Source organism: Emys orbicularis, chromosome 1 (genome assembly GCF_028017835.1).
Source record: "Emys orbicularis isolate rEmyOrb1 chromosome 1, rEmyOrb1.hap1, whole genome shotgun sequence".
NCBI classification, from domain to species: Eukaryota; Metazoa; Chordata; order Testudines; family Emydidae; genus Emys; species Emys orbicularis.
Window position 1 is genome coordinate 244,980,253 of NC_088683.1, and position 16,094 is coordinate 244,996,346.

Genomic DNA, 16,094 nt, shown 5'->3' on the forward strand with positions numbered 1-16,094 from the left:
AAATTTAATCTTCTGGCTAGTCCAGGGTGGGCAGACTTTTTGGCCTGAGGGCCACATCTGGGTATGGAAATTGTATGGTGGGCCATGAAAACTCACAAAATTGGGGTTAGGATGCGGGAGGGGGTGAGGGCTCCGGCTGGGGGTGTGTGGGCTCTGCGGTGGGGCCAGAAATGAGTTCAGGGTGTGGGAGGGAGCTCCAGGCTGGGGTAGGAGGTCGTGGTGCGGGGGAGGGGCGGCGGTGAGAGCTCCAGCTGGGGGTGCAGGCTCTGGGGTAGGTCTGGGGTTGAGCAGTTTGTGGTGCAGGAGGGCGTGTCAGGCACCACCCCTGCAGCTCTCACTGGCTGTGATTCCCAGCCAATGGGAGCTGCGGGGGCGGCGTGCGGAGCTCTCTGACTGCCCCTACATGTAGGAGCCAGAGGGCAGACATGCTGCTGCTTCTAGGAGCCACGTGGAGCGGAGCAAGTCCCACACCCCACTCCTCAGCGGGAGCTTGAGCGCCGGATTAAAACGTCTGATGGACTGGATGCAGCCCGCGGGCCATAGTTTGCCCACCCTTGTTGGGCTAGATTTTCGCATTATTACCAGTTGGTACCTCTTTTCCCATAAATTTAGGGCATCGGGTTATTCCTTGGTCATTTACTTGTGTCAGCATTTCTTGTCTCCAAGGCCTAAAATGGCTAAGCTAAAATCTTGCAGGCCTCAGCCTACAGGTTCTTGCATTTCAGCTTGTCTTACTTATATCTAATGATTCCTCTAAATATGGATCAATCTTATACTTCTCTAATCCTACAAATTAACTCTAGTTAACATACAATGGATATATATGATATAACATATTGATTAATCATAACATCACACAACAAATGGATAATAAACTAAAATCATTGGCTACATACTTATTGAATGAAATAAATATTCTTTATAATATATTGTTTTACTTCTTAAAGCACTGCACAAATATTAATGTGATTGTCACTTAGAATTTTCTTGCCTTCATATATTTATTAAATCTTAACTGTCATCTTAATATAGCTTTTGCATTTTTGTTCCTTATTATTTATGGTAACATGGGATGTTTCAGAGACAACCCCCGGCTTTTCGCTTCCTAAGATCCAGAAGCAACCATGATCTTGTGACAGGACATATTTCTGTTCTATATTGGGTGATAGCATAAATATCATAGTTATGCAGAGCCCCAGTAAAATCCATGTGCAAGTAATTCCATTAACTTTATGTACACCCAGAATAATGAAATAGTACATGAATCTGCTCACAGAATGAAGCTCGTATGTGCTATATTAGCATATGTAACCTGAAAGCATCAGCTGTTAATTATGAAGGTGCTAGGTACTCTGGCAATATCTTTAATTAGTAACATAAGTCATTTAGAGATAAGATCCTATCATAGTAATTTTGAAAATAACTATATGAAAGACTCAGTGAAACACAGTAACACATAGAACTGTCTGTTGGCAGGTTTATGCTTGGGGTGACAACGATCATGGACAACAAGGCAATGGAACTACTACAGTCAATAGAAAACCCACTCTTGTACAGGGTTTAGAAGGCCAGAAAATTACACGTGTTGCTTGTGGATCTTCCCACAGTGTAGCATGGACAACAGTGGATGTAGCTACACCATCTGTTCATGAGCCAGTACTCTTCCAAACTGCTAGAGACCCTTTAGGCGCTTCTTATCTAGGTAATACAAAGCTTGTGTTTATTTCCTTAACATTTTTAAACAATATTTGTGGATTGGGGTGGCGTTGTAGATGTGTATAGATGGACGGGTGTGGGGGACGAGGTGGCTGTGCAGGATGAAAGCCATTTAAACATACTGATTTGCTGAAAATGGAGGAAGTGAGAAGAGAACAAGACTTGGGAAGCTAAAACATTGTATGCCCTGAAGCTGAGGAGTCATACAAAAGTTAGCGCTAGTTTGAACTTTTAAATGTCTTAAACTGTTTGTCAATGTCCAAAATGCATTAGCAAAAATGAGATTCTTCTTGGACTGTAGACTTTTGTCTTTTTTTGGGCAGGGGATACAGTGCCTGTCATGTTGGGGCCTTGCCCTGATTGGGGCTTCTGGATGCTAGCATAATATTAAATCTCTGTATTATATGCCTCTTACAAATAATAATTCTTGATGCAAATGTTATCTTACCTATTGATTTCTAAGACAAGTGACCACCATTAAAGAGGGAGGCAGCATTCTATGATGGCACCTTCCCAATTTATCAGAACCAAGGTTTAGTCAGACTTGAGTAACAAAAATGTTCTATGTAAAATATCAGACTATTTTAGCTGTTTCTATGTCTTTTAATCCATTAGCTATCTTTTACCTGGACAGAACTGCAGCAATAAGAGAGCTTCATAGATGTACAATATATATAAATAGTACTCAACTGCTAATTTTTTGTCCAAGTAAAGATTGTTGTAGAGGCCAGTAGGAAACTAGTGGTGTTGTGTCTCCATTCTCATGAGTAAGTTTTAGACTCTGTTTTACATGAAAGTCGTTGCTGACCTAGGTTTAGTATTGGGTTTCATATCAGAATTACAGGAATTATAGGCTAAGAATACTTTCCAAAAGTATCATTAAGCAGGTATCAAACAAAAATAGTTATTATGCATTATAGTCTTTTTTTTTAAAAGCATGTCTGACTCTTTTTCCCAGGTGTCCCATCAGATGCAGATTCTTCTGCTGCCAATAACAAAATCAGTGGTGTAAGCAGTTCCAAACCTAACCGCCCTTCCCTCGCTAAGATTCTTCTGTCGCTAGATGGGAACCTTGCCAAACAACAAGCATTATCTCATATATTGACAGCATTACAAATTATGTATGCCAGGTAGGCGTGTCAACATTCTTGTATTTTACAGGATGAAGCATAGATGGTAAGCTACTTCATACAGTTTCTCCCTTATACCAGGTAATCATGGGTATAAAATAGGGCTCTAGGATGTATGCTTTAACTTCATTTAAATTTCCTTTTAGTGTTCACTTGAAATCAACTTGTTGATACAGGTTTTTCTGACAAGACTGTCTTATGTGGAACAGGAAACTCTGCAACAGAATATTAGCTTTTTTAAAAGTCTCATGTGAGAGTGCATCATCCAAATAAGAACAGAATGATAGCTTTCCAAAAATGCAACTCCCAGCAATAATCTTGTTGTATACCTTGCAGTTGAGAATGTGTATCACAGAGCAGAGGGCTCCTTTTGAGATTGCTCATTTCTGTTTGTAAAGACAGGAGAAATATTAGTGGTAAAGAGTCTGAAAAGAAACTTGTGGAAGACTTTGGTTTAAAAATCCCCAAACTCTGTAGGCATCTGTAACTATCTCAGCTAAGTGTGAGTCCTCCCATATGGAATGGAAGTAAACTACCCTGTAGACTGCAAACATTGAAAACCATCACTTTTAGTATTACTCCAGCTGAATAACAGGACACGTTTCTTCCAAGGAGAGGATTTGGTGGTCCTAGTGTAAGTCTTTCCTCAACAGTTTGTTCATTTTTGATTTAGGGATGCAGTGGTTGGAGCACTGATGCCTGCAAGTATGATTGCACCAGTGGAATGTCCTTCTTCATCCCCGGTCCCACCACCAGATGCTGCTTCTACAGGGAGCCCTGCCAATGGGGAAGAGTGTGTGCTAGCAGTGGATGTCGAAGAGAGACTGAGTCCAAATCCCTGGCAAGACAGGAGAGGAGAGGTAAAATAAATAAAATCAGAATCAGTTTTGCTATCAGAGCAACAATTTTGGAGTGCTGAAACATCCATCAACAATAACACTGTGAAGTATTTTCCTTTATTTAATTTGACAGTAACATGTGTAAGAACTTTACTTCAGCATCTGTCTAACTTCTAGAATCAATGCCATAAAGTACCTGCAATTTGTCAGCTGTGCCTGATTATAATTGAACAATTCACAAGTTTCGAGTCCAGTAAATCAGATAAAAACATAAGGTAATTTCTCACCATGTTTTAGACCTGATTCAAAGATATTGGCGTTCTCTTAATCAGGTATTGAAACAGTTTAAGAAGTAGAGGTAAATTTATAAACTGGATTTAAAAAAGAACAAATGACAAGATGAAGAGAATCGTCAGTGTCTAAATCTTATTTCAAATGTAACAAATAATTGTAACATTATTTCTATTGTATGATGTATTGAAAAGAAAGCCAGATACAAACATACTGTGTGGGTTCTTCAGTGTTAAAAGGAGTAGTAATAATAATTTTGTCACTAAAGAGGATACATCTTCTCCATTCCCCCATGCTGACATACTTGTTTGTCTCATCCAGCTGTTATGTCTTGTCTTTTAGGTTGTAAGCTCTTTGGGATAAGAATTGTCATCTTACTGCATGTTCGTACCTAGTGCAGTGGGGCCCTGATTTAGGGCTTGTCTTCACTACGAGCTAAATCAGCGCTGCTGCAATGGATGCCGCAGCGTCGATTTAGCGAGTCTGGTTAAGAAATGCTAAGTTGATGGGAGCGCGTCTCTCGTTGAAATCGCATGGTGTAGACATTGCAGTAAGTCGATGTAGGTTATGTCAACTTCACTTATGTAGTTTTATGTAACGGAAGCAGCGTAACTTACATCGACTTAGTCCCATAGCGAAGAAAAGCCCTTAGTTCGCCAGTAGGCACCACTGCAAGGTTCATACAGGGATTTCTTGAATAAGATGCTGCTGTTTTTAGGAATCTCTTTTCTGAGCACAAACTTCTTTTTACTTAGTCTAGTTAAGCTTGTTTAAACACATGCAATATCTTATTGCTCTGCTATCTGGTTACTATGATGTTTTTTGACTAGGTTGTTTCTTCAGAAGATGCTGTGACCCCCTCTGCTGTAACTCCCTCAGCTGCTGCTGCCTCTTCTCGTCCTTTCATTCCAGTCACTGATGATCCTGGAGCTGCCAGTATCATAGCAGAGACCATGACGAAAACCAAAGAAGTAATATTGCTAATATTTTTAAGATTATAGGTTTTATTATGTATCTCCATCAAGCAATTGAATTGTTCTGGTGTTTGACAAGTTATGTCAGCAGAGAAAAAAAAAATTTCTGGTGCTACAGCAAGTGCCATATGGTTGAGAATGCCATATGCAACTCTATGTATGTAGTTAGTTAGCTTTGTGTAATGCAAATGTATTTTTTATGATGCTAGGTAGAGCTGGTCACACATTTTTTGAAAAATTTTCCCATCTAAAAGTGTGGTTTTGTTAAAGCTGAAATGTTTCATGAAAAAGTATCTTATTTTGACAAAAATTTAGTTGGGAAGGTTTCTTATGGTCAGGATGGAATTTCTGGAAGGGGAGAGAGGGACTCGAGAATAACCAATAGCCTGGTGGTTAGATCACTCACGTGGGATGTGGGAGACCCAGAGGAAAAGGGGAGAGAGGGACCCCTACCCCAGAATAATCAATAATGGTCTGGTGCTTAGGGCACTCACCTGGGATGTGGGAGACCCAGGACTAAGGGCAGATCTACACTAGAAGCGCTACATCAGCGCAGCTGCAGCACATCTAGTGAAGATGCTCTGTGCCGACAGGAGAGGTAATTACATTGACATAATTACTCCAACTCTGTGAGAGGCAGAAGCTATGTCAGTGGGAGAGCATCTCCCACCGGCATAGCATTGGTGTGGACAGCTCGTAGGTCACTATAACTTGTGTCATTCAGGGGGGTTTCTTTTTCATACCCCTAAGCGATGTAGGTTAGATCGACTTAAGCGGTAGTATGACCTGCCCTATGTCTCGGTTTCAAATTAGGCAGGGAGTTGAATCTCATATCCTAGGTAGTGCCCTAACCACCACTGAGTTACTGGTTATTCTGGGGTTGGTAGTCTTGTATTTTTTTCACCCTAAAATTCGAAAGGTCTCATTTCAGTTCTGATGCGGAATGAAAACAAATTTTTGAAAGCTTGTTTTTTCTGAAATGAAATTTCTGTTTTCCAGCCAGCCCTACTGTCTAATACATGTAAAAGTATTGTTTACATAAGTAGGTAGTAATTTTTATAGTGTACTTCAGCATGGCATAGTTTTGTTTGGTAAATGCCCCAAATGATGTAGTGAAGCGATCCCTAAATATGCAACGCCCCTAAGCCTTGCCTAATAAGCATTGGTTCATAAAATCAAGAAATAGTTGATATTTTTTTTCCTAGGGACTTTGTTCTGAAGATTTGACAGTCAGTTGTCTATTACGGTTTTGTGGCTTGATAGTCTGTGTTTCTCTTCACATTTTCCCTTTTAATTAGTTAGGGCTTTCAGAAAATAGGAGCTGAACACTTGTTGACCTACCACTACTTTCTACTAGTCATAACTGTGTGAATACAGCTGAGAGATGTTTATTATTAAGCCCCTACTTGAATCATGGGATGATTGTCCCAAATTGCGGCTGAGTTGCAGACAAGCCATGGAAAATCACGGAAAAGTAATAATGGACCTTATTATTTGCGGTAATAAGGTCCATTATTACTTTTCCGCAGTTTTCCGCCTAGGGCTGAGAGCGGGGGGCCCCCTGCTGTTGGCCACTGGAGCTCCCACTGTCAAAATTGTGGTGGAAGCCTAATAAAGCGGGATCCCCAGCCTCACCCAAGAGCCCACACCTCCAGCCGGAGCCTTCCCGCCCGCACCCCAACCCCATCCTCCAGCCCAGAGCCCCCTTCTGCACCCTGAACCCCTTATTTTTGGCCCCACCCCAGAGTCTGCACCCCCAGCCAGAGCCCTCACCCCCTCCTGCACCCCAACCCCAATTTTGTGAGCATTCATGGCCCACCATACAATTTTCATACCAAGATGTGGCCCTCGGGCCAAAAAGTTTGCCCACCCCTGTCTTAGGGTCACAGTATTAAACTTCTGTTTCTTCTTGGAGTGCTTGCACATGCCCGTTCCCCTGCAGGTGTAAGCTTGCTCCGTTCACTAGCATTTGAGATTTTTCCCTCAGCTGTACCCACTAGGATGGCACATATGTCCTCTGCTGCATTGTGCTGCTGCACGATGGTCCAAAGGGTAGAACCAACTCCCATCTCTTCCTTCTTACCACCTGTGATGATTGTCAGAGCGTGCTAACTTGCTACCACAAGTGTTTCCCTCTTTCTGAGTCTTTTCTGTTGTATATGGTTGGTACTTGTTGCGTCGTCTTACTGAAGTGTAGGTTTATTTTTTTATTTTACTAATATATTTAGTTTACATTTTGGTTCCCAGTGGTTCTGGGTGTCAATGCCCAGTGCTGTGGCATACCTCAGTCCCCAGACTTTAAACCAGTGGTCACCAACCGGTCAATCCTGGACACTCTCCCAGTCCCCACACTGCTCCCAGAAGTGGCCAGCGCAGCCCCGGAGGAATGGGGGGCAGGGGTCTCTGTGTGCTGCTCCTGCCTGCAAGCGCGCGCCCCCCCCCCCCACAGCTCCCATTGGCTGGGGGGTGCCTGCAGAGAGGGGCAGCGCACGGAGCCACGTCCCCTCCCCCCCCCAGGGGCTGCAGGGGCGCATTGGCCCCTTCTGGGAGTGACGTGGGGCCGGGCCAGGCAGGGAGCCTGCCTTAGCCCTGCTGCTCTACCAACCAGGAGCCACCCGAGGTAAGTGCTGCCCGGCAAGAACCCGCCCCCTCACCCCCCTCCCGGATCCAGCACCCCATGCCCCCTCCTGCACCCCAAGCCCCTGCCCCAGCCCCTCCCAGAGCTTGCACCTCTCACCTCCTCCTGCACCCCAACCCGCTGCCTCAGGCTCAGCCTGAAGCGCCCTCCCACACTACGTACCCCTTGGCCCCAGCCCAGAGCCCGCACCCCCTACCAAACTCCAACCCCCTGTCCCAGCCCGGTGAAAGTGAGTGAGGGTGGGGGAGAGTGAGTGATGAAGAGAGGGGAGATGGGGAAGGGGTGGGGTAGATCCTGGGTTGCCCTTAAATTCAAAAAGTGATCTTGTGCGTTAAAAGGTTGGGGACCACTGCTTTAAACCTTGAAATACATGCAAGAAGCTGATGCCGGTCAGGGACCTGCACTCCAGGTTCCTGAAGTGCCTCAGAGAAGCACGCATCAGGGACAGATGTGAAATCTGCAGGGACTTGAAACCCAGAACTAAAAAATACCGGGAGGTCAGACTAAAACACCTCCTTATGGATGCAGCCCTGCCCAATCTTCAGAACCTTCCTGCTCGAGGTGGGCATTGAGTGCCTTTACTTTGCTTAGGAGCACTCCTCCTGGCATGGCAGAGTCCCAACATTGATCTCCTTCTCCAGTACTGAAGAAGAAACATTGAAAGACTGCACTGAGGAACGGCATTGTCCAGGAGATTGAGGTTGCCAGCACCAGTGTCCAGCAGCCAAGCTGAGAAGCAGGGTAGAGTGCGCATAGTGCCAAGCAGTTTTTTCTTTGGGGCAGGTGGAACCTTAGGTGAGGTCATTAACTCAGGTACTGATGCTGTTGAGTGTCTATAAGGGAGCACCATCTTGTTCAGCAGTGCGTCCTCTTTGGCTCAGCAGCACCAAGAGAGACTCCTGGTGCTGTCAACTCCTGAGACTTATGTCGTAGCAAGTGATCAGCTGAGTCTACTGATACTGGTGGTTCAAGAAACACTTCACCCAATACCAACAGACACCCACAAGGACTTGCTGACTGCTAGAGTTCAGCACCAAGTACCATGGGCACCTTCAAATGCTCTGGTACCCCTTTGTATGGTGCAGTTGAGGGGCAAACTGACTATAATTTCTCCAGTGCCATCCTCTCCAGACTCCCATCACTGCTCCCCAGCACTGAGAAGCATGGCACCTCCCTCATTGAATGACTTGGGTTCGTTGTCTGAGTCAGAAATTGGATCTTATGTGTCACAGCCGTGTCACGTAAAACATCACTCTGCTATGAGAGGTTTTCACTGCTGGTATCCAGTGGAGGCTCCATGTTGGTTGGTCAGTAGGGAGCCTTTGTCAGGAAAAAAATTGGACTCCAGTGCCATATCTGCGACTGTACTGGAGCCAGTGTGGGTTTCCATCCAGCGCCAGTTCCTCTTCTCCCCCTCCCTGTTCTGGTAGGTACTGTGATCACTCTTTGCGTTGAGATCTTCAAGAAGCCACTCCTGGTACTGAGCTCGGTATCAAACTTGAACAGTCTGCCTCAATGAATCTCACTTGGGAGGAATTGGGAGAAGCACCATTTCAGCCAGCCTTGGGTTCCTCCTCCTCATCACTTGATCAGGCAGTAGTGTCCAGTGTTTTTTCACCTTTTCTGGATGATTATAGGGCCCATCAGAACCTCCTTAAGAGAATGGCTTCCACCCTGATATACAGATGGAAGTAGTTCAGGAGAGCTCAGGCAGATTGGTTGACATTTTGGCATCTGTGGGGGCTTCTTGAGTGGCACTGCCCATAAATGAGGCTATTTGGGAGCCCACTAGAGTGTTGTGGCAAAAACCATCTTCCCTGCCTCACACAGCTAAGAGGACTGAAAGGAGGTATTATGTTCCCTCGTGGGGATTTGAACATTAATATACACCCCCAGCTTGCCCTTTGAACTGCCTGCTCTCTGTTTGTTGCTTCATCTTTCAAGTTAGCCAGCCTTTTTAGTGGCAATTATCTCTGCAAGAAGAGTGAGGGAATTGAGAGCCCTGGTATCTGATCCATCAGGTATCTTATACAAGGAAAAGGTATATCTTCACCTTCATCCAAAATTTCTCACCAGCATGGTTTCTCACTTCCATATCAGTCAGGCATTATATTTACCAACATTCTTCCCCAATCCTCATTCTCCTAAGAATGAGGAGAGACTCCACACATTTGCTGTTAGGAGAACATTAGCATTTTACTTGGATAGGACTAAACCATAGGCCATCTTCATAACTGTTTGTGGCAGTTGCAGGCAGGATGAAGGGCATTCCAGTCTCATCTCAAAGAATCTTACTGTGGATTTCCTCCTGTATACGTTTGTGCTACAACATGATCAATGTAACTTCCCCAGACAGCATGCTGACATGTTCAACGAGATCTCAGCTGGCCTCTGCAGCCTTTCTAGCTCATGTGCCTGCAGTGGCTGTTTGTAGAGCTGCAACTTGGTCATCAGTACATGTCTCTGATTCTAATGCCATCTCTCAACAGTCTAGAGATATCAGATTTGGACATTTAGTCCTTCTGTCATTATTCAGGTCGACTCTGATCCCATCTCCTGATTGACCTGCTTGAGAGACACCTGAAACAGAATGAACATGTGCAATCACTTAAGAAAAATGGTTACTAACGTGCTCTGTAACTGTTGTTCTGTGAGATGTTGCACATGTCCGTTCCATGACCCACTCGCCTTCCCCTCTCTATCAAAATCTGTCTGGTAAGAAGGAACTGAGGAGGATCAAGGTGGCTCTATCCTTTGTGCCATTGTGTAGCAGTAGGAGGCAGCAGCGGGTGCATGGGCTGCCCTGATGTGTGGGTACCTCTAAGGGAAAAATCTGTAATGCTAGTGCACTGGGCATGCACGCATCTGAAGCGGTATGGACATGTGCAACACATCGCAAAGAACAACAGTTACAGAACAGGTTAATGACCATGCTGGGTTTTTATAGGCAAGTTAACTCAGTTTGTTATATAAAATCTTTCTTCCATCTTTCTTCATTATATATTATATATTTCTTGAATTTCTCTTTCAGGATGTAGAAAGCCAAAGTAAAGTATCTGGTCCTGAGCCCCAATACTTGGATGAGTTCACTAGTCTTTTAGTACCGGATGACACACGAGTCATGGTTGACCTGCTGAAGCTTGCTGTCTCCACCAGGGCTGGTGAGAAGGGAAAGGATGTTCTTTCCGCTGTGCTGTCTGGAATGGGCACTGCATACCCACAGGTCAGTCAAAGTGATTTTTGTTGTCTTACTGTATTTTAACTATCCTCCCTTCTTTCTCATTCTGTTGAGGTGACTCCTACTCGTTGAAGATATAGGTTCAGAAGATGTAGGTTTTTACAAACATAAAAACTAATAATTATCTTACACTAATATAAGAGTCCATATACCTTTAATTGGAATACCAAATGAATATAGCTGTTTGCTGTAGAAATCAATGAGAGTCAATTGCCAGGGGTTCTCAACCTTTTTTTTCCCGGAGGCCCCCACAACATGCTATAAAAACTCCAGGCCGCAGCGGGGGTTGGGGGCTCTCGGGGCAGGGACTTCTATTTTGGGGGAGGGAGGCAGAGGCCAGCAAGGCTTGAGCCAGCTCCGTGCGAGCAGGGGCGTATCTCAGGGTGTAGAGAGGGGATAACTAGGGGCTGTGTGCAGGTATGGGGGTAGCTCAGTGTGCAGGGAGAGGGCTAGCTAGGGGCTGTGTGCAGGCATGGAGGGTAGCTCAGAGTATAGGGAAAGGAGTAGTGTAGGGGCTATGCGCTGGGAGGGCTCCCCTGTGGTCCTGGTTCCCGGAGGGCTCTGCCAGCCATGGAGCTGGGTCCTCCCACCCGGGTGGCTCTTACTGTCTGCCTCTGTGGGAGCAAAGGGGGCTGGGAGCCGAGGGGGCAGCTTCAACCCCGGGCACCAGCAGAGGATGAGGGAATGCTGCAGCTGCCTGCTCCATGTCACCAGCCAGAGCAGCAGCTGTCCTGCTCTGCCTTCCTCTGGCTTCCCACCTCTGACCTGGCCAGGGGGCGGGGAGAGAAGGAGATGGGGGGCAGGGAGGGAGCTGCCCCCGCGACTGCCCTGCTCTTCTGCTGCAGTTTGGGGTAGGGGGGTCAGCGCCCTCCATACCCCCCAACTCTGCTCATGGGCTCAGAGCTTTTGCCACACCAGGAGCACCAGGGCTCGGGGCTCCAAGATTCAGCCCCGCTGCTCCTGGCTTCAGCTCCGAGGGGAGCGCTGGGGATCGGAGCTTCAGCCCCGTGGGGGGTGCCGGAGATCGAGGCTTCAGTCCCGTGCCTCCCGGCTTCAGCCCTGCAGGGAGTGTCAAGGATCAGGCTTTGGGTTTCAGCCATGGGGCCCCGTAGCCCCTTTGAAAGGGCTCATGGACCCCCGGTTGAGGACCACGGGTATTAGCATATTTTAGCATTCCGTTATCTAACACTTACCTTTGATGTTTTCATTTGTTTGTTGAATGGGCATTTAAAACTTATTTTTCTTGCCTATTTTGGGTTTAATGTGATATTTGCTTCTTGTTGCATTGCTCTTATAACTGAAATAGAGGCTTATTTCATTTATTCCTACCTTTTCTGTTGGAATATTGGAATGTAATGGACAAGACACTAAGAAGGATGGGGATCAGGGCTTACTCTCGTTATCAGTTTTTTCTAGAAGACTCAATTGTTTTCTTTATGAAGATGTGTATAATCAGTTGAGATGTATTTTTTTAGGTTGCTGACATGTTGTTGGAGCTGTGTGTTACAGAGTTAGAAGATGTGGCTACAGACTCGCAAAGTGGTCGTCTTTCTTCACAGCCAGTGGTGGTGGAAAGTAGCCATCCATATACAGATGATACTTCAACCAGTGGCACTGTTAAAATACCAGGTACGGAATACTGATAAGATTTATATGAGATGAGAAATTATCCATTCAGTTACTTACATTATGCAGATTTGCAGGAACAGACACTTAGATTCAGTTTACAATAATCCATTTTGAATCTTCACTAAAATGTTCGAGTAAATTGGGTAGTTTTAACATACTTGTTATCATAATAAAAATTTGTACGCTTGATGATAACCTTTCTTGAACCTGTTAAATGTACTCTTCATGAATTCAGGTTCTCTGGGCAGTACTGGATTTGGAACACAGCTGGTCTGCAGCTGAAGATTACATCTAATTTTTGTTTCATTAGGACATTGGGAACAGCTTGCCTGTAATCACATAGTAAATCGTTATCAGGGCCAGAAATAAATTATTTTCTTTGTCCTTGGCCTTAACTATTAGACTATAATTTTTCTCTGTGCATTGTGGTTTCATTTTGAATTGATTTAATACTGTCCAAAAGTTAGACTTCTGATGCTGTTAGCCATTTTGCCTCAGCTTGCAGGTATGCTTTGCTCTGACATGCTTTAACAGATCATGTAAGGTTTGGAGTGTTCTGAACATTGTCATATACAGTTGGCCCAAATTCATGGGTGGTGTGTGGATCTATACTATGTAATACTTTCAAGGAACATTAATTACAGGCAAATAATTATCTTAATAGAAAATAGCTATGTTCTCGCTTGATCAGCATAGAACAGTTCAAGCAGTGTTTTAATTCACTGGACTTTTAAAGCTTACATTTTCCCCATTTTACTTATTGTTTAATTATATAAAGTACTTTGTTACTTGTTAGGTGCCGAGGGACTCAGAGTAGAATTTGATCGCCAGTGTTCTACAGAGCGGCGCCATGACCCTCTCACCATAATGGATGGAGTCAACAGGATAGTTTCAGTCCGATCAGGTGATGAGAATCAAATGTTATATTTACTTTATTTTTCTTAAGTGCTTAGTTTATCTTACTGTTGAATGTTGGATGAAATATACTCTTATTGTATCGCAATAGGTTTATTTTGGGTGGAGAATAGGCTAGAAAAATACATATCTAATATTGATTTACAATGTTTTTTTAATAAAATTTAAAAAATTTAGGCAGTTGTCTCAATACATTAGATTATTTCTGAAGCATGCATAACCAAAATTGAAACACATGTAGATTCTGGTAATTAATTATTTAACAGAAACAACTTTTAATATTTGTGCGTATATGCAAAGTAATTTCTAAAGTGCAAATAAAGTAGTGTATTTTACAGAAGAATTTCAACCTTAATCTGCAGCCTAAATTATTTTTGATAGACTCCACATTTAAAATCTGTTTTAACATTCTAACCTCTATGTATAAAGACCAGTATAAGCTGGCAGCATGTGGTAATTGTTTTGGGGCAGGATTGAAACGTACTGTTTAATTTGCTTTACTTTTTAATTTGTCGCTTGGTAATTCTGTTGTGATTTGTAAAATAAGTTTTCCTGCCTGTGCCTTAAGATCAGATGTAAATGCTGATTTTACTGTTACATCCCCAAATGGTTCCTAGTATGTGTGGTGTACAATTTTCTGTATAACCAAGGTATTTATTTTTAATGAATCTGAACATAGTGTGAAACGGTATTTTATAACAGGAATGCTAGTTTTTTTTTTTCTTTGTAAGAATTTTAAAATTCTGGAAATATGGGTTTTACTACATTAAAGGCAAATCTTTCTGCTCTCAAGTGCTCTAAATAAAATCTGGGCACAGGCTGGAGAGTTTTTAAATTCTATCAACTTGCTCTTTCTTCCTCTCCTCTTTCTTTCATTTCTCCTCCCCCCTTCCCTGGATCAAATCATATATCCAGTATCTCTGTCAATTTTCTTCTTTCATTTACTCACCCATGTGGTATTTTCCTTTCTCACTCTCATCAAGTGTGCCATTTAAAGTATGGGCAAGGTATGGATCATGATGGCTACCATTTCTGCTGACCCTTCCTCCAAGAGCAGAAGTCCATTTTATGGAGCACTTTGAATCTGTGTAGTGGCATGGGCCTTCTGGTGTCCACCATCTCCCTGAACCAAGGTTATTCAAATTGGGACATGTGTCTACTGGTGTCTGAAAGTAGATGTAGGGAGCAAGAAGGCATGCCTTCACATTGGATCTCATATCAATTTGGGCACACAAGTTTATAATTATTGTTTTAGTACTGTATTTAAGTTGCTTAATGGTGGTTGGGACAGATATGCAATATTGTGGACAAATCTCATTCAGTTGAGTTCAGTTTTATTGAATGAAGGTAAATATCTTTGGAATTTTTATCTTTGTATTAAAAATGTAAATGTTTTTGTACTATTGTGAGATTATGTGGAACTTCGTTAGCAGGAAGACAAGATTTAATGCAATCTCTGGAAGATATTAGGAACATCAAAGGGCTTTTTGGGGCAATACATTTGCAGTAGGTTTCCTAGGAAATACGTGGGGGTGAGGGAAAAGCAAATTCTCTCCTCTGAAGCCAACCTTTTGAAGCCTTGCACTGGGAGAAGAGATCCTTTGTGTACTAATTACGTGCTTCTGGAAACTCCAGGTCAGAGTCCCCTGAACTGTATAAAGGGTGGACTAAACATGTTTATGAATGTGCTTGTTCTGAGCTAAAGCTGTGATGATCTTGTCACTACAAAGAGAACCCCTTGGGTGGGGTGTTGGGCTCTGGCAGGAGCAGTCCTTCATATTAGAAGTGGGGTGATGTCTGGTAAGCTTATTAGCATGTGTGTAGGTTCTCTTATTGTTTTAAATGTTTTCTCTGTAGGACTTTTATCTTAGGAATGAAATAGGCTTACGTAAAAAGAACTGTTTGGTACTTTATAACTATTATCAGTTTCTGCAGAGAGAACAAGTAGATGTGCTTTGATCAGCCTCTCTCTGCTGGGAATAACCCAGTGAAGACAGGGAAGTGTGCATCCTGGAAATAACTGATTAGAAGGGAATGAGATGCAGGTCTCCATCCAGAAAGACAACCGCTGGGGAGCTGGAAGCCTGAGAATGGGTGCTGTTGCTGGACCATTGGTGGGAAATACAGGTGCAATTGCCCTGAACTGAGAAAGTGGGAAAAGATTCTAAATAGTGAATTCATTTTGTATATTGTTATGGATTGCTTGTTGCCAACATTTTATTTTTTCCACGGGAAAGTGGACTTTCAGAAATGTAACTGACTTTGGTATTAAAACAACTGAAGGCATCTCTTTAGATGACAATTTAAGTTGAGCTTTTCAAGCAGGAACAAAATTGTGGTGTCAGGAAATTGCTTCTTGTCTTGGATTTTAGCTATTTTTATATGCACATTTATGTGCTTCATTTACAGATCTTCTCCTCTCTTCCCCCCCCCCCCCCCCAGGAAACATTCATTTAATGCTTACAGCAACTAGCATCTAGTAGCTATATGATATTTTATGGATGACTGAAATAATTATTAATAAGTATGGATGAAAATGTATGTCTGTACTATCCCACCGTAACAGGTCGTGAGTGGTCCGATTGGTCTAGTGAATTGCGAATTCCAGGAGATGAATTAAAGTGGAAGTTCATCAGTGATGGCTCTGTGAATGGATGGGGATGGCGATTCACTGTTTATCCTATCATGCCAGCTGCAGGTAAGTTATAATATATGGTGGAGGAG

General features: G+C 43.5%; 1 protein-coding gene across 1 annotated transcript in view; it reads left to right on the forward strand.

The window, feature by feature from the left end:
- The window catches only part of HERC2 (HECT and RLD domain containing E3 ubiquitin protein ligase 2), a 211,627-nt gene that overhangs the window by 154,763 nt on the left and 40,770 nt on the right, over positions 1 to 16,094 (forward strand). The window contains exons 65-72 of the mRNA XM_065403094.1: positions 1,477 to 1,702; positions 2,675 to 2,846; positions 3,520 to 3,706; positions 4,807 to 4,947; positions 10,620 to 10,811; positions 12,302 to 12,455; positions 13,252 to 13,359; positions 15,937 to 16,068. Of these exons, the coding sequence (XP_065259166.1) occupies positions 1,477 to 1,702; positions 2,675 to 2,846; positions 3,520 to 3,706; positions 4,807 to 4,947; positions 10,620 to 10,811; positions 12,302 to 12,455; positions 13,252 to 13,359; positions 15,937 to 16,068 (1,312 nt within the window). The remainder of the gene's footprint in view (positions 1 to 1,476; positions 1,703 to 2,674; positions 2,847 to 3,519; positions 3,707 to 4,806; positions 4,948 to 10,619; positions 10,812 to 12,301; positions 12,456 to 13,251; positions 13,360 to 15,936; positions 16,069 to 16,094) is intronic.